Source organism: Phyllostomus discolor, chromosome X (assembly GCF_004126475.2).
Source record: "Phyllostomus discolor isolate MPI-MPIP mPhyDis1 chromosome X, mPhyDis1.pri.v3, whole genome shotgun sequence".
In the NCBI taxonomy this organism is placed as follows: Eukaryota; Metazoa; Chordata; class Mammalia; order Chiroptera; family Phyllostomidae; genus Phyllostomus; species Phyllostomus discolor.
Window position 1 is genome coordinate 104,531,480 of NC_050198.1, and position 20,396 is coordinate 104,551,875.

Sequence of the window (20,396 nt, forward strand, 5' to 3'; positions counted from 1 at the left end):
ATAAATCAAATCTTTTTTAAAAAAGTAGACCAAATTTTGAAAGTTTAACCCACTTAAACTTTTCTTCCATCTGAACCATTTTTTTTTGTTGTTTAAAAAAAATGTGGGAGTTTACCCGTGGTTCTGTCTCCATTCTTCTTGTTTGCTTAGCTTGATTTTTAGATTCAATTATTGATAGATATGTACTTTTTGCCAGTTCGTTCTAATGGCATTGCTCTGATCATTGTTCTCATCATAGTTCTGGTCTTGTTTTTCTTAAATAAATCCCTTTAACATTTCATGGAATAAAGGTTTGGTGATGATGAACTACTTTAGTTTTTTTTTTTTTTTTCAACCCAGGAATGTACCCTGGCTGGGAATCGAACCTAAGACACTTTGGTTCCCAGCCCGCACTCAATCCACTGAGCTACGCCAGCCAGGGCCGAACTCCTTTAGTTTTATATTGTCTGGGAAGTTCTTTGTCTGCCCTTTGATTCTCAATGATAGCTCTGCTGGGTAGAGCAGTCTTGGTTGTAGGCCCCTGCTTTTCATGACTTTGACTATTGCTTGCCAATTCCTTCTTGCCTACAAAGTTTCTTTTGAGAAATCAGCTGACAGTCTTATGGGAGCTCCCCTGCAGGTAACGAACTGCTTTTCTCTTGCTGCTTTTAAGATTCTCTCTTTATCTTTAACCTTTGGCATTTTAATTATGATGTCAAAAATACACACATTGTATTTTACAGTGTAATTTAATATGGATATTTATAACGTATAAATTTTAACATATATTTATACTATGAAAGATCTATCAATATGTATATTCTTACCCATTATCTCAAAATCAACCTGAACTGCATATAGTCTTTCTTGATTCACAACATCCTTTTCTTCTCTCTTTGCTACTTGCTTGGAAACCTTTAACAACACTCCTCCAAAAAAGCTTAAGATGCCATGCCAAACCTTATTGCAAGCAATTACTGTTGAGCTAAGTTTGTCGTTGCAGAAGTTGGTAAAATAGCAGTGAAATTCCTGCTAGGAGCAAGTACGGGGACTTGAAATGATAAGTCATCTATGATTTCTTGCCACGTATGTGATATGACAAGAAAAATTAAAAAGAAGAGCAGATAGAATTTCTCTATAGGGTTTTCTCCCAAGTCCAACAGACTACTTCCTGCCCTACTGTCATTAATCATTAATTTCCCCCCCGTTTGTTGTCTTGTACCATGTTGGAAGCTATGCACAGGCACTGTAATATTCCCATTTTAAAGTGGAAATGTTCTTTTGTAAACTAGACGGCATGTCAGAGATTAGAGAAATTTCGAGAAATGGGACCTTTTCCTCTTAAATGCCTCCTTGAAGAGTAGGAGCCTTTTACCGCCCAGAGAAACCTCTGCTGAACCATCATCGCACCCGTGATCGAGCATCTTTCTCGAAAGCAATAGTTTTTTTCCCCCCTCTAAGTTTCTTTAGATGGCCTGAGATTGTGCTTTCTTCCCCAGGAAGTATCTGTCTCTCACTTTCTTCATCCTCCACAATTTTTTTTTCAAATCTTGATGGATGGTATCTCCCAGACCATGAGCTTTAGCTGTGAAATACCTGTCAGATTATAGCACACAATATTCTTCTAGTTGTTTCCTGGGAGAATGTGAAAAGCTTACATCGTGTGATAATTTAAGGCCTAGTTGTCATGGGGCTGCTTGCAGCGTTTGTCATTGGATTGTTAAGAAAATATTTGTGATGACTGAAAGTCTGTCATGCTAATTGTGATGATAGTAAAAAATTTGATCTACAGAACTGAGTTACAATTCTACTTCTATCTCACTCACATAATAGATGACATTATTCTTGAAGTGATAGCAAGATAGTAAGGTTTTCAGATCAAAATAGGTTGTTCTGCTACTTGGCATTTTAGAGTCTCCAAAACTAATATATTAATTAAAACATCTTCCTGATGTTTTAATTGATGATCTAGATGTTCACCTAGATCATCATAATCCTGATGTTTTAATATGATCTAGAAAGGTTGTTTAACTCACCTCTTATACCTGCTTAACCAGTTACTTTATGCCTCATTCTCTTTACATATGCAATACAATTTTTTAAGTTTAGGATTCACCCTATCCCAGATATATCTGAGGAACACAGAAAAGGAAAGCCTTTCTCTGATTAAAAGTTTGTCTTATTATTTACTTTCACATTGTTTAGATTGTATTTATTTACTTTTAGAGAGAAGAAAAGGGAGGGAGAAGGAGAGGGAGAGGAACATCAATGTGTGGTTGCCTCTCATACGCCCCCTACTGGGGACCTGGCCCGCAACCCAGGCATGTGCCTTGACTGGGAATCGAACCAATGAACTTTCAGTTTGCAGGCTGGCACTCAATTCACTGAGCCACACCAGCCAGGGCATATTTGTGTTTTAATTATGAAAACAGACACCATTTTCATAAGCTGTGACAATATGCCATTATTGTCACACCACTTTAAAAAATAGAATTACTCTGTTGCTGTCACATTTATTTGCACATAAACTTTGTGCCGTGTGGCTCTTCTGTGCCAAGTTGCTCATTGTAGAGGGAATGAGGAATCGATAGCCCAGAATTGGAAGAGTCAGGGGAAAAGACAATACCTAGTGTTTGGATAGCCTGGAGAACTTTGTGCTTTCTCACTGGTAACAATTCAGTCACAAACAGGAGCTTGTGTGTGTGCCTTTCTTAACACACACATTCTCCAGCAGGATTATCCCCAGGTGATAGGTAAGGAAGATATTGTGACCCCTGTTTTGTAAGTAGGGAAATAACCTAAGGGAAGTTAACTGGCTTGCGACTGACAATGGGTTCTAACACACAGGATCTAAAATCCCTCTCCAATCGTTCTCACTGTCACTCCATGCGATAGTACCACTATCTCTACAAACCTGTAAAAGTCTGTCATTGCTCATTAGCTAGCAGGATACATTAAGTGGAGTATAAAATTATCCCACGCAAAACAACCCATACAGGGTAGAAGGATGGCTTCACCTGTGTGTCATTAATTAACCAAGTATAATTTAGTAGCTTCTGCCTTAAGACTTTGCAGAGATTGGGTGAGGGTTACGCAAATACCATTCATCTGTCTTCTCTATTTAAAACTGTCTAGAGAAGCTGAAATAGTAATAAAAAGAAAGTTTCCTACTTGCGGCTACACTCATCTCACCCTATCAGAACTAGACCGTAATAGATACTCATTTATATAATTTTAGGCCAGAATTCCTTACTGTGGGTCATGAAGATAAATTTTTATTTGTTCTGGGGAACTTCTTTCTCATTCATAGTAGCCATGTAACATTGATTTTGAAAATTAAAGTGAATTTAAAGAAAGACATTCTTAGCCCCGGCTGGCGTAGCTCAGTGGATTGAGCGCGGGCCGTGAACCAAAGTGTCGCAGGTTCGATTCCCAGCCAGGGCGCATGCCTGGGTTGCAGGCCATGGCCCCCAGCAACCACACATTGACGCTTCTCTCTCTCTTTCCCTCTGCCTCCCTCCCTTCCCTCTCTAAAAATAAATAAATAAAATCTTAACAAAAAAAAAACTTAAAAAAAAAGATTTTATTATTCGGGTGCAGAAGATGGCTGGTATTTTAAGACACGGTGAGGGTGCCTGACCTGAGATTCTCTGTCCTGAGATTGTGAGTCTTTAGACACAGAACGACCAAATTTGGCTGGAGCAGCGTTATCTGCGGACTGTTCCTTGGAAAGAAAGATGGGGAAATTACCAAGAAAAAAAAAAAGAGAAATCATTGGTAAACTATTGCCATTAGTTCACAGATAAGTTAGCTACTCAAAAGAAACATTTGATACCCCGAAGCATGGTAGTGATGAGAAAACTATTAGTTCTTAAGAAAATCCCATTATTTATACGGGGGAATACAAGGTATTTGAGGAAACACGGGGGGCGGGGGGAACCATGAGGCCTGGATAGGAAAAATAATTTTTTTCTAAACACAAATTGAAACCTTCAAAAAAACATTCCGGACACAGTTCTTGGTAGTTTCAAAAAGTAGTGAGGAATTACTTTTAAATAACCCTTCTGTCAGGGAAGGAAACCTCATCCTGAGGGGAAATTGCAATCATCAACAAAGATTTCAACTCACAAAACGGTGTGGATCTTCAGTCTGGGAAGGGGAAAAGAAACCTTTCTAAATGCCTTGCTTATTAAGCCAGTCATGCGCTTCACTGCAGGTCGTAAAGCAGCAGAGCATGCATAAGGGGCTCGTAAGCATATTTTAGAGTTAGGAAATAGCATTTACACCATTTTTATCCTGTCCACATCACCCCCAGAGATTAAGCTTCCGACTACTGTAAATCACCAGTTTTGCTCACCCTTGTATAATTTCATTTGGAATAGAATGAGACTTACACATCAAGCAATGTATGATGAAGGAATAAGCCAAATAAAATGATACTTTTCTTGCACGCAGATTTATTGCACTGATGAACATATGTAACAAGGCAAAAGCCTGTAAAGCCAGTTCGTGGTTTTCAGAGGTCATTGAGTAGATTTGGCATTTGTTTTTGTTGGAATGAAATTTTGATTCGGTGTTTTGTTTGTTTGTTTTCTTCGCAGCCTGAACGCTGATGCCCGAACTCCAGCGGATCGTAGGCACACATAGCGTGCTGTGGCAGTTACGTGCTTCTCTGGTGTTGTAATTCTTTTTAGCGTTCATACTCAAATTGTTAAACTATGGAACCGTCAGTTTCTGTTTGTTTATGACCAATAAATAAACCTTTGCACGGACAGGCCAAATGTGCTAGAGAATGGGCTTCCCACATTTTTAGGGGATAATCATCCTGATGATTATGATATTGTACACTTCGATAACCCCTTTCTTCCACACAGCATCTTAGTCGGGTAAGTAGGTGGAAGAAGTTTTTAGACAGACGAAATGCTCTTTCTAAATGGTGTGGCAGAAATTCAAAGGCACACCCAGCCACTCCAAGCTGTGATTACTATGAAATAGCTTTATGTTTGGCTGGCCTGGGATTTGAACAGGAATGATGTGAGAGGGTAAGCCGTTTGTGCAAATGATCGATATATGTGATGACTGTTTTCGAGCTCATCTTTCTAAAAGAGACGTGTTGCCTGTAGCGCTCTGTAAGGGAACAGAGAGAGGGTCCAGTGTATAGATATCACCTTGGCCAGTTCTTTTGATCGGTCGATGGCGGAGCCGTTTACTTAATCCCTTTCTACTGGCACATCCCTAATCTGCAAAGAAGAGGCAATGATTTAAACACACACCCAAACTACTGAAAACACCCCTTGAATTCTTTTCTGCATCCTCCCCTTTCCAACCCTGCTTCCTCTTTAGTAGGCTATTAGCAAGCAAGCAAGAAAACAAAATCTGTAGGCAAGGAAAAAGGCAGATATGATGGGCCAGTCACATCACAGATAACTTTCCTTTGCTCACCCTCTGGTTTACACGTGGCAAGATGCCTGCAATGTTCCAATGATTAGAACCAAATGGGTCGTTTAGTTTTGAATTGCCCTGGAAATGGCCTTGCGTATCTTTAACTTTTTATTTAGTGGAGACTTGGCCAAAGGCGGATGGCTAATACCTGTCATCATTATTTTCATGCCTCCTAAGAATCGCATAGAGCACTATTGCCATGTATTAAACGGTACTCGAGTGATCAAAAGGGCTTGATGCCCTTCCTAAGTGCTCACCTTACACAAGCAAAATCGGATCCACTCTGTTATTGTCACTTGGGCTCGAGAATGAAGTTGTAGTAACAAAAACACCACCCATTGTACGGGAAAGGCCATTATCACTTCCCTGTGGCACGACATGCCATTTCTTCTGGAATGGCCACCTACCCTACACACTTCTAAATATGACATCACTTCATAGTAATGCGACATTCCAGTCATCCCATGCTGTGAAGACCTTTCTTGTGCGGCACGGGCATTTGGCTTCTGGTGCTTTCTAGAGCCTGCAGAAGGAGGTCAACTTGTATCTCCTTTAACTGAAGTTAGTGTAATAATGCAAATTAGAAGCAATGTCATGGAGGAGGACTGGGGCATTTAATGAAATAACACTTTTAAAAATGTGATTCGTGCCAAATATCTGAATGGAATCACACAGAGGTATGACCAAAAATATAATATCCAGAAAAGTCTCCTTATTTGACAAGCAAACAGCATTTTCAGACGAACCAAGTCACTTAAAACCAAACTAGTGTCTTTCTACAAATAGGTATGTTTAGCTGACTTGGGTTGCATTATAATGCATACCTGTGTTTTTTTCTGGCCTTTCCCCACATATCTGCCTTTATTATGACACCTCATTTGAGCTTTTTCCTTTTCGTCAGCCTCAGATATACGGGGCCCAGCAGAAGCAATGCCTGTTGGAGTATGGTTGGGAGGGTGATCACATGGGTGTGATAATTTATAGTTTGAACCTGAACATTTCCCCTAAAATGCCACATGGTGCGCTTCAGTGTGATATTGCTATGTTACAGAATGGCATGGTTATGATTTTGTCATAAAAGATTTTGTCATTAAAAGGGGTGTTATTTGTGCCGGACCCTGTATGTCAGAAACTGACACATTTAAATTTGGAAGAGTCGGGAACAGCTGTTTTGAGATAACTGGTACGATCCTGGTACGGAAGGACTGTACGGGCCTTTGTCCTTATTTTTAAAATGGTCATATTCGTGTCTCAAATTCCCCCTTTTACGCGTCCAGTAAATCTGAAAGCACTAAATGTCAGTTGTCCCCAAATGTCAGTGGGTGTCACTCCTTGCAAGATCCCAAGCTCCCTCTGTGGAGAAGCTTTGTTTCTCATTCTTCCTGATCTTCACTCTTATTGACATCCAAAATGCGTTTTTGACATCATCTCCACTTGGACTCAAGTCCAAAACCCTCTTACAAATGTGAAACGTTCAATTACTCATGAGCTGTTTTCTGTTCCTAATGAAGTGAGTAGGCCGGGTCCAGATTAAAATTCAGCTACTGCTCTCCGCTGTTTATGGTTCCAGATGTTTTTGTTTTATCTAGGAGTTTCCTCTGACAGCTACCACTAAATGATAAATCACTCATATTACAGCTGAAATACGTTCTGAAATGGAAATGTGGCGAACTTGGAGATCGCTCCAAGGGCCCGTGGCAGTTACTGGGTCGGCGCTGGCTCCTCCCTTAGGATGGCTCAAATGTGTAACACAAAGTGTCAACGTTAGCATGCGACACAAAAGTCTATTTTGCTACTATTATACGCTACATTAGAAGAAAACCTTTTACTACTACAAAAATCTCACTTTCATTGTATTCTGGGTAGAAAAATGGACTCATAGTAATACTGTCTTCTCTTTGCTGGCCTCGTTTTTTCTTTGGATTTTTGAGCCTTATGAACTGGCACATTTAATGAAAGATGTGGGCAGAACTGTCTTTTTTCTAAGGTATATAATTAAACATGATAAACAAGGGAGATTTTTCCAAAATGTCATTTTTTCTAAAGGGCAGTGATGATTGCTTTGTGGCTTTTGTTACTAGGATTATGTCCCGTTTTTTTTTCCACTCGATATTAGTTTCGTTTTGTGATCGCTTTCAAGTTTGTAACGTTCCCAGTTTCTATGGCGTGAGTGAAGCGGTTTAGCTATTTTGTATACATTTCAATCCTGGTAAAAGAAGTGTCTGCCTTTTGATGTTGAAGAACTTCCCTTTGACATTTAGGCTTTTGTGTACAGAGGATGAGGTAGGCTGGAACACTGAGCAACCATCTGGTGAATTTGATCAGAGTAAATATTGGAGTTTTGTTTTCTTCTGGTCACTGGAAGTAGTCACGTGAATTTCATAGGCCTTGTGTCTGGTGGCCCTGAAATGAACTCTGACCCTCCAGGTCATGTCAGCAGCATAAACACAAATTGTTTTGTTCTTCTATCCCTTACCATACCCTTATTTTTGGTTCCGAGGTACTATCCAGAAAATTCCCTCGACATCCTGCAATACCTTCTACACAAATAGAATAAATATTTTAAAGATGTTATATACAAGCCTCAAAAAGGATCTATTTGCCTCCTGACAGTGCTAACCTTCGACACGACTGAATTAGTGTTTTGGACTAGGTTGATCAGTCCAACATTGAAAATGCAGTCACTTTTCTATGTGAAGATGATACATTTCACTCAGACACATAGACTTTCAGTGTTTCTTAAGCGTGGGCGATGGATTTGTACTGATCCAACACACTTTGTTTTCTGGTTCTTTTGTGACTAATTCTTATGAGGTTGCTGGCTAGAGCCTGAGGCCCGAATGCACGGCTATGGAAGAGAGCAAGGCTAGACTAAAAGAGGTAGTCATTTTTTGAAAATTAATTCCAATTAGACTTTTCCCCACACCATCAAATATTTTCTAACCCTGGGAAGGGATGGGTTCTTTTGAATACCAACATTTCCATAGATACCGGTTTGACCCAACACTGTGGTTCCAACCAGAATCAGAACTGGAAAAGAATCACACAGTCTCCTGGTTACCCCGAGGAGAGAAAATGCTAATTATTCAAAGCTGTCATTCCTTTACGTCATGACTGGATACTCCTTTCTCTCATATCTGAGGATCTCAGATATCCCCATTATGTCCAAAAAGCAAAAGTCATGTAGATAATTATAGACATCATCATTTATGAAAAGGGTCGTAATATGTCAGTGCTGTGGAAAGAACAGGAGCTGTCGCGTGAAACTCGAGGGAATCTTTGAAAACGGATGCACTGACATATAGGAATGCTACGAAATTTCAAATTTTACTGATATTGAACAAAACCTGTTACATCATATCATTTAGGTTCCTGAAGATGGGTTAGTATGTGTCAGCCCGAATGTGACTTATTTCTCAGAAGAACTAACTTGCTTTCTGCTTTTTAAAGGAGGTAACTTTTACTGTTTAGCAATGCTACAACAGCTGTGCTCAGCCTATCAAGTCCTTTGCTGGCTTTTATGAATGAAGATGCTCGTCATTCCAGTTTACCTCTGAAACTCTTCACCATGCAGTTGTTGCCGTTGTGTTGATCAGCAAAGCTCTGTTTACTGAAGCAGCTATTCAATCTATATCATGTTATTTAAAAATAAAAAAAAGGAACGTGTGTACATTTCAAAAGCAATGATGTGAACTTTGTCCTCGCATTTAGTTTGACCAGTTTAAGAATATGAGCTAAACTCCTCATGGCTTAAGTATCTTGACCATATTTGATGCTTTTCTATGCTCATTTCTCGGCTTGGCTTTTTGTCTTTTAAGAAAAAGAAATTCGGTAGTGTGTTAGAGACTAGAAACATGTATGATTTCTCTGTTCTACCGTATATTAAGTTAAAGTACACCTTCTTTGTTAAAAATGTACTTGCTAAACTTCGGCATAAATAAAAGCATTTTGACTTTGGCAGGTGTCACGCAGTTTTTATTTTCGAGTTGCCAACTGTTGTCCTTGAAGGGGAGTCCTAGCGCAGATGAAAATGTAGGACCTAGGAAAGCATGTGAAAAGCTTTCTGTGGCTTGATTCTTTTCAAACAAATACGAACTTACGTCGTTTTTTCAGCCCACCTGTTTAAATAGGCCAACAGTAGTCCCCTCACTTGTTCTACAGAAGCTTCTAGGTAGAAGTGTTGTCCTGAGACCCAGGAAAAGTGTGATGGGTGAAGACTGAAAAATGTTTTCTGAATATGGAGTAATTCTAAAGATTTCTCCTCAAACCACCTTCAGTAGAGGATAAAAAAAAAAAGAAAGAAAGAAAACAAAGGACCTTATATCTATTCTGGTCCAAAGAAATTCCAGCATCCATATCTAAATTTCCATTACACCTAATGCAGGGGTGTCAAACTCATTTTCACTGGGGGCCACATCAGCCTTGTGGTTTCCTTCCAAGGGCCGAATGTAACTTTAGGACTATATACAGGTAACTTCTCCCTAACTAGGGGCAAAGAGCTAGGCGCTGCCGCCAGGTAGAAACAAGGTGCCAGGCCAGAGAAAACAAGGTAGAGGGCCTTGTGTTTGCCACCTGTGATCTCATGAAACAGCAAGGTTACATATTTTTTTCAAAAGCCTAATGCCATAGACCTGCCCTACAATTTATCTCCTCCGTCTTCACCTTCTCTTTGGTTAAAATCCTGGAGCCCACCCAACTTCTGGTGACTAAACAACCTGTCCCTTTTTCTGTTTTCCTCCTCACCCCACCTTGTAAAAGATATGTTGTACACCACAGGGCTTCTAGCCAGTCAGGCAGAAACTGGAAGCTGCTTAATTCCGTAGATGTTTTGCCTCACCATCACCTCTCCACCATTCACATTTATGAACATTTTAAGATTTTTGAGAAGGTTGTGGCTGCTGTGGCTGAGTGGACTGAGCGCCGGCCTGAAGACCAAAGGGTCACTGGTTCGATTCCCAGTCAGGGCACGTGCCTGGATTGTAGGCCAGGTCCCCAGTCGGGGTGGGGCACAGGAAGGGCAACCACACATGGATGTTTCTTTTCCTTTCCTTCTCCACCCCTTCTCCTCTCTCTAAAGATAAATAAATAAAATCCTTTACAAAAGGTTCCTGAGAAAACTACAAGCTCTTTTACTCAAGAAGAGAAAAAAACATGAGTTTCTGATTTTTTGTTTGTTTTTTGGCTAAGCAAGCCAGTAGTATGCCTGCCCCCACCATAGCACAATAAGCAGGGCACCAAATACTCAGACATACGATGAGCAAGATTGCTTGATTGAATGCCCAATGCAGTGACCAGAGAAAGCCTGTGTTGTTAGTAGTCAAACTCTCAGGGGTCCAGGGGCCCAGTGCTGTCTGTGGTTTAGCCTCATCTGGTAACAGTTATCCACACCGTATAGGGTTAACATTGATGGGAGGGGGGGTGCCATTGTGAGTCAAGTGATGGCTGGGACCCCTTGGGAAGTGGAGTCAGCTACAGGAATCTCTAGGTATTTGGAGCCCATTGCATGGGCTCATCGGGGGAGCCTTAGCAAGGAAATTGCTAAGAGTGAAGATCGCTCTGCACCTCCATGTTTCCTGGGGTGGGATCACTCGCCATGTCAATGCCAACACTTGACCACCTCTCCACGTCTTCCTCCTCACCGCTCCCTCCCTCCTTCCACGTAAGAATCTTAGTCTTAAGAAAATGGTCTGGGTGTAGGATAGGAATTTCCTCATTGCAGGGCAGTGGTTTCATTGTCTATGAGTTCTTTCTCAGGTATAAATCTTGCACAGTGGGGCAGTGTCTCGGCCACCGACCAGCAGTGACCGTGGAACGCTGTGGATGGCTCATCGAAACACGAGAAAAACATACACAGAAACAACCAGGTCCTGTGGGGGAATAGGGACGGAACGGCCACTCTCTCTAGTGGGGAGCGCCATGGCCACCTTCCCTAGGGGAGACCGCCCCCTAAGGGACAGCACCCCATTCTCCCACCCAAGCAGGTTTTTGATTGGGTTCATTTGCATAAGAATTCAGGTAAAGCTCATTACTCATTGCCAGGAAGTAAGGATCGAACAATAGGTAACAAGGAAGTCTGAGGGCCTATTCTGAGTCAGGGTCAAAGAGCTGTAAAAAATTTGAAGGAACAAACTTACTTCTTCCCTGGACCCTTATCATTCAACTGAGAGCATTCTGAACAAAGCAGGTTTCACAGGATTTTACATGTTCTTTCATAGGCCTGATCGCCCAGGGAACCCGCCCTTTTCCAGCACAGGGCTGTACCACCCTCTGTCATGGTTTCAGGTTTAGGTGGGGCAAGGGAACTAAGGCAGCCAAGAGATAAGGAGATTTTCTCCCAGACTATGAGAACTCAGGCTATGTCAAAGCCGAGGAGCGAGGGTCCATCATCCCCTTTTGCTGTAGCCCCCAAAGTCCTTCCTTGGGGGCCTCCCACATGATCATACCTGTCTTAGGTCGTCCCCCCCTTGGGGAATCTTACCTGTCACTAGCTAACCGACCAAGCATTGGGGGCCAGGCAGGGTGAAGTAAAAGGAGCAGAAGCAGCGCTCCTGCCAGGGAGATAAGCTTTTGTCTCCTTGGTGGCTTACGGTCCAAGGTCATTCCATCAGCCTTAGCTTTGGTGGGGGGTTACAGCTTCTGATACCAGGCAGAGCGGTTCCCAACAGAGCAGAGTGGCTTTAAACCATTTCCCTTGCATTTTCTCTGGAAAACACAGTTTACATTCATCCTGAGACTGAGGGTACAGGAGCTGGGCCTGCCTCATGCAAACTTGAGAGACCCTGACTTCAAGTTCACTGTTTATGGAGATGGACGGGGGATACAATGGCTCCTCCCTTCAGAGATACTCGCGTTACATGCATCTGTAATTACAGCTGTACTTATGGGCTCTTCCCATGCCGATCTGATCACCTAACCATTCTGGCGACCCAAGTGTCATTGTATTCAACTAACCGATATTTGCATAAATGAACTCCGAGGACTTTGGCAATGAAGGCCCCTTCCAGCAACAAACAGCGATATTGTGCCTTCTTACTCAGGGATCAGTGTCTCTGGGGATGGTGTTCCAAAATAATTAATTTGTAGTGGAATTTTAGATTAGGCAGTGAGTGAGAGGATCTTCAAAGACCATCACTAGTGTGACAGCTCAAAGGTAGGCACACGATTACTATTTGAACAGTTACGCAAGGAGTGACTTCTTTTGTTAGGCAGCTCTCAATGTGAGAAGGGTCAAAACTGATATTGAACCAAAACTTTGCCACTTCAACTTAAGCTGATTGGAGGAAAACTACCTTAACTCACACACATAGCTCCTTATTTAAAATGATAGAAATCCTTCAGATGTTACAGGTAATGTAAAATGAATGCACACTTTTATCTCCATTTGCACTTAGGTGTGTGCATATTCCACACGCCCCGTATACACACACAAAACACATTTGCTTTTATTTGTAAATGAATGACTGCAATCAAATATGGACTTTAAAAAATCGTTTTCACCTGATTCAATGCTCTTTGGAAATAGATGAGCAGCTAAGTTACGGTGTCTGAGAAGAAAGTCAGGTGTGAAGGTAGTTGGCCCCATTGGAAGGGTGGTAGTCATTTCATCATATCAATGTTCCCAACATTCTGTCACAAAGTGGAAATCGCGTCAGCAGACCTTCTGCGACCTACATGCTATTTGTGAAGTTTGTTGGATCCCCCTCTGCTGTTGTCTGGTGCTGGCCCCTTGGCGTGCTGGTTCTGGGCCCTTAGGAGGGACTGCAGCTCAGGCCAATGTCAGACACTGTCCGTGCCTGGCCCTTGGCAACCTCCTTGAAACTATAGCGGATCTACAGTTTGTGGCCGGCCTGGGCAGCGGGGGAGTAGGCACTGGAATTACCAAGCTGCCGTCCAAGCCTGGCTTCTATCAGCACCAAGCCCAGGAGCAGGCCTAAACATGTCCCATGGCACCCTCGGATCTACCCCTACCCACCCCTGTCCTCTGGCCCCCCACGATGCTCAGTCACTGAAGGGGTCTCTGGTGGGAAGGGGACGATGTGGCTAGTGCCTGTCTCCTAAGGGGGAGTGCTGCTCACACTTCAGGGAAGGTGGTGGCTGTGATTCCACGACTCAGAGCCACACGTCTGAGTCTGTCCTGGATTTTTGCCCTGCCGTCGGAAGGGTGTTGGGAACCGCCCTGCCTGGTATCAGAAGCTGAAACCCCCGCCTAGGCTAAGGCTGAGGGAACGCCCTTGGAACCGTAAGCCAGCAAGGAGACAAAAGCTCATCTCCCAGGCAGGAGCGCTGCTTCTGCTGCTTCATTCATAACTGAACCCCAAAAAGCTTGGTCGGTTAGCCAGTGACAGGTAAGATTCCCCAAGTGGGGGAATGACCTAAGACAGGCACGATCACTTTGGGAGGCCCCCCAAAAGAAGGACTTGGGGGGCTACAGCAAAAGGGGGTGATGGACCCTCGCTCCTCGGCTTTGACATAGCCTGAGATCTCATCGTCTGGGAGAAAATCTCCTTATCTCTTGGTTGCCTTGGTTCCCTTGCTCCACCTGAGCCTGAAACAATGACAGGGTGGAGCAGCTCTCTGCTGAAAAGGGTGGGTTCCCCGGGTGATCAGGCCTAAGAAAGAACATGTAAATTCCTGTGAAACCTTCTTTGTTTAGAATGCTCTCAGTTGAATGAGAAGGGTCCAAGGAGGAAGTCAGTTTGTTCCTCAAAGTCTTACAGCTCTTTGACCCCGACTCAAAATAGACCCGCAGAGTTCCTTGTTTTCTATTGTTCCTTACTTCCCCCTGATAAGTACTGTACTTTACCTGAATTATTATGCAAAACGAGCCCAATAAAAGCAGGTATGGACAGTAAATCAGGGCACTCCCCACTAGGGAGGGTGGCCATTCTGTCCCTACTTCCCCACAGAAACTGGTCTGTCTCTGTGCATGTTTTTTCTGGAGTTTCGTTGAGCCATCTGCAGCGTTCCGTGGCCACTGCTGGCTGGTGACCCACGCATCAGAAGGGCAAAGCCCCTAGTAGTCAAGCGGGTGTGACCTCCAGAGCCCAGGGGTCGGATGTGCCAGAAGCTGGCAGGGTGCTTCTACTGGACCTCCCAGGACAGGGAAAAGCCAGCCAGTTTCACGTGAAAGTGGGGTGTGCGGACCTCCCAAAGCCCATCATTCATGCCCTCTGAGCCTGCTCAGGGGTCTACACCTCCTCAGCAGGACTTGGAATCCAAGGATGGGGCAAGTGGGGATCTAGAGGGTGGGGTAGTTGCTTGCTTGCAGGCTGATGCTGCTCTGAGGCGATTTCTCTGCCCAAGCAAGATGCCTACTGCAGTATCCCAGAAAAGCTCCACACTGAGCTCCTAGTGGCTGTTCCCCTATGCCTCTCTGAGAGCCTCGAACCCTACACTTTCCTCAGGAGACCCCAGTCTGCAGCCCTTCCCATGCCAGAGCCCAAGGTAAGTGGCTGCAAATGAAATGTTGTGCCTTGGCCTTTCGAGAGGACGCCCATGTCTCCAGTGGGTTCCACCTTACCTTGGCAAACAGAAACCCCAGTGGTTTGCAGTGAGGTGCAATGCGCGCCCCTCTCCCTGCTCTAGTTGGGGAGACTGGCATGGGGTTTACACCCCACGTTTCTCAGGGGGAACCTCCTGCCGCTGAAATAAGACTCCTCCTCCTCAGCTGGTCTTCAGCTGAGTATTCAGGAAGGAGTGAACAAGCCGAGTCGTTTTGGACAGGATCCTAATCCTCTGGAAGTTTCCGTGGGTCACATTAGAACAGCATAGGCTTCGCAAACCACATTACAGCACACACTGAGCAATATGGGATGAGCTGATAAATGGCGAGGCATGTTTTAATAAATTTAAACTGCGATTTTTGTAGGTATCACTCATTTCACAAAGCACTGTGATTCATTTATACCTATCAGATACATTTAAAAGACTTTCACTTGGTTTTCGCTTGTAACATTATTTTCATGAATTAAGACACTATGAAAAAGATAGTCCTTCAAAACCATAAATAATAAATAAATATTCCTTCAAAGTATGTTTCCCTGCGCTCATTTTGCTTATCCCATTTTTTTTTTGTAAACGTATTTTCTTTAAATTTATGGACTCCCCCAACTCTCCATGCCTTTTTAGGTGGGAGACACCCGAAAAGGGAGGGTAGGAATGGAGAGTGGGATAGGGTTTAATTGAATAAAATATATTGCCTCAGGCCCCATATTGGTCACTGACAGATTCTTTGTTACAGAGGAAAAAAAAAATATTTGATAAATAGACAATATCTAATTTCTGTGCAAATAAAAGAATCTTAAATTATTCGCAATTATTATTCCAAAAAATTAATTGTAAATAACTAGCAGTCACTTAAAGCAGGGTTCTGCTGGGTAATGCAAATCTTTTGTAGTTTTGTTTCAGTTAACTGCCTCATTAATGATTTACAGATGTGTATGCAGCTGTGGGAACCATAGCATTATCTAATGTACTCAGAGAATAATTACATATGAAAAGAACTATGTAGCTCAAGGGAAAACCTCCGAAATTACTTACTGCCTTCACTTCAACCATATTAAAATGCAAAGCATTTAGAAATAGGTGGTGATGTTTTATCATGTTGTTGACTCACAATGTTGTCAATTTTTTTTTTAAATTGGATTTTTCACCATATGAAGGTGTTCGCACGCTACTCCAAAGCACAGCGTGAGGAGACATCAAGGCTTATCAAACAAAGGAAGTAACATTTGAATCTTCAGCATTTCCTTCACTTTCATTTCAGTTTCATGTTCTCTTAAATTCATGTCAACTGACTTTGAATGTACTCATTTAAAAATTAATAATGCATGTGTGAGGATCTAAACTTATAAAACATTGTCTAGTATACATTTATCTATCCATGTATCTACCTACTTACCTATCTCATTGCCTAGGACCAGTGTGTTGCAGACAGTAGGGAATGATGTCTCATTTTTTGATTGGTTTTTATTTTTGATTGATAATAAGACTCAAAAATCGCATTGTGGTGATAGTTGTGCAACTCTGAATATACTAATCCACTGAATTGTGCACATTAGTAAGTGTTATGTTATGTCAGTTACATATAAAAGACCGTGAAACTAAAATCATACAAGCATGAGTATGTATGTATCTGTCTTTCTTTGCTTCATTGACTGATGTCTTTTTTGTGACATTATTAAATGCTCCTGATTATTGTTGCTTTATTGTACATCTCAAAATAAAGTAATGCAAATTGTGCTATTTTCTTCTTTTCAAGATATATTGACTCTCCCAATCCTTTTTATTTGTATATAAAAATTAGAATCATTTTGTCAATTTGCACAAAAAAATCCTGTGGAGATTTTCATTGGTACTGTGTTAATATAGAAAAATTAGAGTAAAATGAACTTAAATATATTGTCTTGCAATCTGTGACCATGGGCAATATCTCCACTAACATATAGCTTTAATTTCTTTCAGTTATATTTTACATATTTCAGTGTCAGGTTCTTATACATTTTTACATGCATTCCTAAGAATATGATGATTTTTGTTGCTATTGTATATAGTCATTTATATATTGGGTTAGCCAAAAAGTCCATTTAGATTTTTCCGTAAAATAAAAGGCACTTTTTTCATTTTCACCAATAACTGTATTGATTTGGATGTTTTGAGTAATTTCAGCTATTTCCTGCTATTGGCTTCCAGTGGGGAGAGGCCAGAGGTGCTGCTGAATGTCTTCCAATGCACAAGACAGCCCCACAGCAAAGAATTATTTGCCCAAAATGTCAATAGTACCAACAAACTTCGCAAACCACCTTTGACACATTCGCTCAATCACAGCACTTTCTTTATACACTGCACAAATCTTTTTTTGCATTTCAGTTGCGTTTCTACCCTTCTTAAAATAATAAGGCATAATGTAAAATATGTGTATTTTCTTCCATCTTCAATATTGAAACCGCTGTACAAAAATTCACCAATGTTGATCAGTTTTTTTTTTAAATGCACTCTGATAGGACAGCTGTCACAGTACAATGTAAAGCCAATTGTTTCTAACGAAGTTAAAGACAACTAAGCACTACTAAAGCCGTCATACAGAAAAAACTAAACAAAATTTTGGCCAATCTAGTATTTTAAAATATTATCCTTTTATGTTGCTTTAAAATTTTTATTGATGTCATCTAAAACACAATTGAAATGTATATTGAACTTATGTCCAGTAACCTCGATAAACTGAGTGATTAGTTCTACTAGCCCTTCCCCAGGTTTCTTATACTTTTCTGTGTGATTGGTCCTGCCATTTGCAAATAGAAGCCTCTTTATTTGAAATATTTAAGCCTTTTATCATTTCCTTTGCCCATTTTGTTGGCTAGGATTTTCTTTTTTCTTTTTTTAAAATTTTTTTTTAAGATTTTATTTATTTATTTTTAGAGAGGGAAGGGAGGGGGAGAGAGAGAGAGAAACATCAGTGTGCGGTTGCTGGGGGTTATGGCCTGCAACCCAGGCATGTACCCTGGCTGGGAATCGAACCTGGGACACTTTGGTTCCCAGCCCGCGCTCAATCCACTGAGCTACGCCAGCCAGGGCTTTGGCTAGGATTTTCAATAAAATGTTCAATGAAAGTGGTTAGAGCAGACATCCCTTTTTTTTCCAAAACTAAGGAGAAAAGCATCCAATTGTTACCATTAAGTATGATATTAAAAAGAGAATTTTCATAGATGTGTATCAGGTTGAGAAAGTTTCTACGTTTGCTGAGAGATGTTACCATTAGTGTTGACTTTGAATGCATTTGCCCATCCGTTAGATAATCATATGATCGTGCTACTTTATTCTGTGAATGTGGTTCATTGGATTACTGTGCTCACTCCTCAGAAGCACGCAGCTTGGGTGTTGGTAGTAAAGGTGCCACACACACATCAACAGAAAAGGAAAAGTTGAATTATTCACAGAACGGGTCTTTCTGTAAAGAGTACTGTGGCTCCCACTCAGGTCTACAAATGTCGTAAGGGAGCAGAGGAAAAAGACTGGTTCGGGGACTTCGATGGTGGTTAGTAGGTGGGGCAGCTTTGGGAGTCGCGTTGTGTCATACATTCTTCTTAGCAGACCAACCGAGTGAGCATCTAGGTATTTTTATTTGTTCCCCAGGTGTGGGCTGGGAAGGAAAGAGAGAGGGCTAAGACTTAAAAGTTGTCAGCAGCTAAACATTAAAAATAAAGAAACGTGGAGTCAAACTATTGCACTTTACCCCTACTGTTTGATAACCAAAATGTACCGCGTTGCAATTCATTGAATTGGGACTTTTTTTCAGTAAGTCATTATGGTCCTGTATGAGGCCCGTGGCTGTTAAGGAGGTACAATGTCTTCTAAATGCTTTCTTCAAGAGCGAACGTTTTATATTTCAGAAGTGAAATGAATGTCTGAGACAATGTCCTTCTGCCTGGAATTACAATGGGGCTAAGGAGTGTGTGGGTGAGATCTTATGTTGCGGCTTCAGTGGCTATAGAGACAAGCCTGACCTTGATTTATATGACAGATACGTGTGAGGCAAGAGAGTCCTTGACCCCCCGATACAGTCAGACTTCGTACTAAGCATAAGTTTGGGTTTCCAAATGTTAAACCAATCTTGTGTTTGTGGAATAAATCCAATTTGCACATGATGTCTTATCCTTTTTCTAGGTGGTTGGATTTCATTTATTATTGTTTTTCTTAACGTTTTGTGTTTTGTACTTTTAAGTAATTTCCATTTTTAAAGATAATATTCTTGTCAGGCTTTTGGTATCAGATGCATTGAGACATCACAAAATAAGCTGGGGCGGTGTCTCTACTTTTCTGAAAGAAAGTGTAAAATGTGTATTATACCCATTGTCGCGAATGATTTTACACTTTTTAAATTCACTGTGACTTGCTTCACAGGCCGGCACATTATCGATCTTCCATTTGTACTTGAAGTGAAGTATTTTCTGTAGTTGTTCCGTGTGCACTTGAACATGTCATGTGAACTTGAAAAGAATGTGTTCTTTGCATGGGCCTGTGGTGTGTTCTATCAATATCAAGTTAGTAAGCTGTGTTGATTAAATCTTTTCTATTACTCTTCATATTTTGTCAACTTATTCTATAACTTACTGAGGAAAAATGTGTTCATATGTCCAACCGTTATTGTAAATATGTGAATTTTCAAATCTTGGTTCGAGTATTTGCTTTGTATGTCTTTTAACATATTTTATTGATTATGCTGTCCCATTTTTCCCCCCTTTATCCTCCCTCCACCCTGCACACCCCTTCCCACCTGCATTCCCCCCTTTAGTTCATGCCCATAGACCATACATATAAGTTCTTTGAAAGAATTCCATTCCCTATACTATTCTTAACCTCCCCCTGTCTATTTTGTACCTACCATTTATGTTTCTTATTCCCTGTACCTTTTCCCCTTTTTCCCCATTGCCTTCCCCCACTGATAACCCTCCATGTGATCTCCATTTCTGTGATTCTGTTCTAGTTGTTTGCTTAGTTTCTTTTTGTTTTTGTTCTTGTTTTAGGTTCTGTTACTGACAGCTGTGAGTTTGTTGCCATTTTATGGTTCATACTTTTGATTCCCATTTCTTTTTTAGAAAAGTCCCTTTAACATTTCATATAATAAGGGCTTGGTGATGATGAACTCCTTTAACTTGACCTTACCTGAGAAGCACTTGATCTGCCCTTCCATTCTAAATGAAAGCTTTGCTAGACAGAATCATCTTGGATGTAGGTCCTTGCCTTTCATGACTTGGAATACTTCTTTCCAGCCCCTTCTGGCCTGTAAGGTTTCATTTGAGAAATCAGCTGCTAGTCTTATGGGAACTTCTTTGTAGGTAACTGTCTCCTTTCCTCTTGCTGCTTTTAAGATTCTCTCCTTATCTTTCATCTTGGGGAACTTAATTATGATGTGCCTTGGTGTGTTCCTCTTTGGGTCCAACTTCTTTGGGACCCTCTGAGCTTCCTGGACTTCTTGG

The 20,396-nt window shown here is 41.5% G+C and overlaps 1 protein-coding gene across 2 annotated transcripts in view; it reads left to right on the forward strand.

The window, feature by feature from the left end:
- The window catches only part of DACH2 (dachshund family transcription factor 2), a 448,371-nt gene extending 443,476 nt beyond the window's left edge, over positions 1-4,895 (forward strand). For both annotated transcript variants that reach the window (XM_036016277.1, XM_036016278.1), the window contains exon 13: positions 4,581-4,895. In XM_036016277.1, coding sequence (XP_035872170.1) covers positions 4,581-4,585 — 5 coding nt within the window. In that variant the 3' untranslated portion in view covers positions 4,586-4,895. The remainder of the gene's footprint in view (positions 1-4,580) is intronic.
- Positions 4,896-20,396: the final 15,501 nt, after the last annotated feature.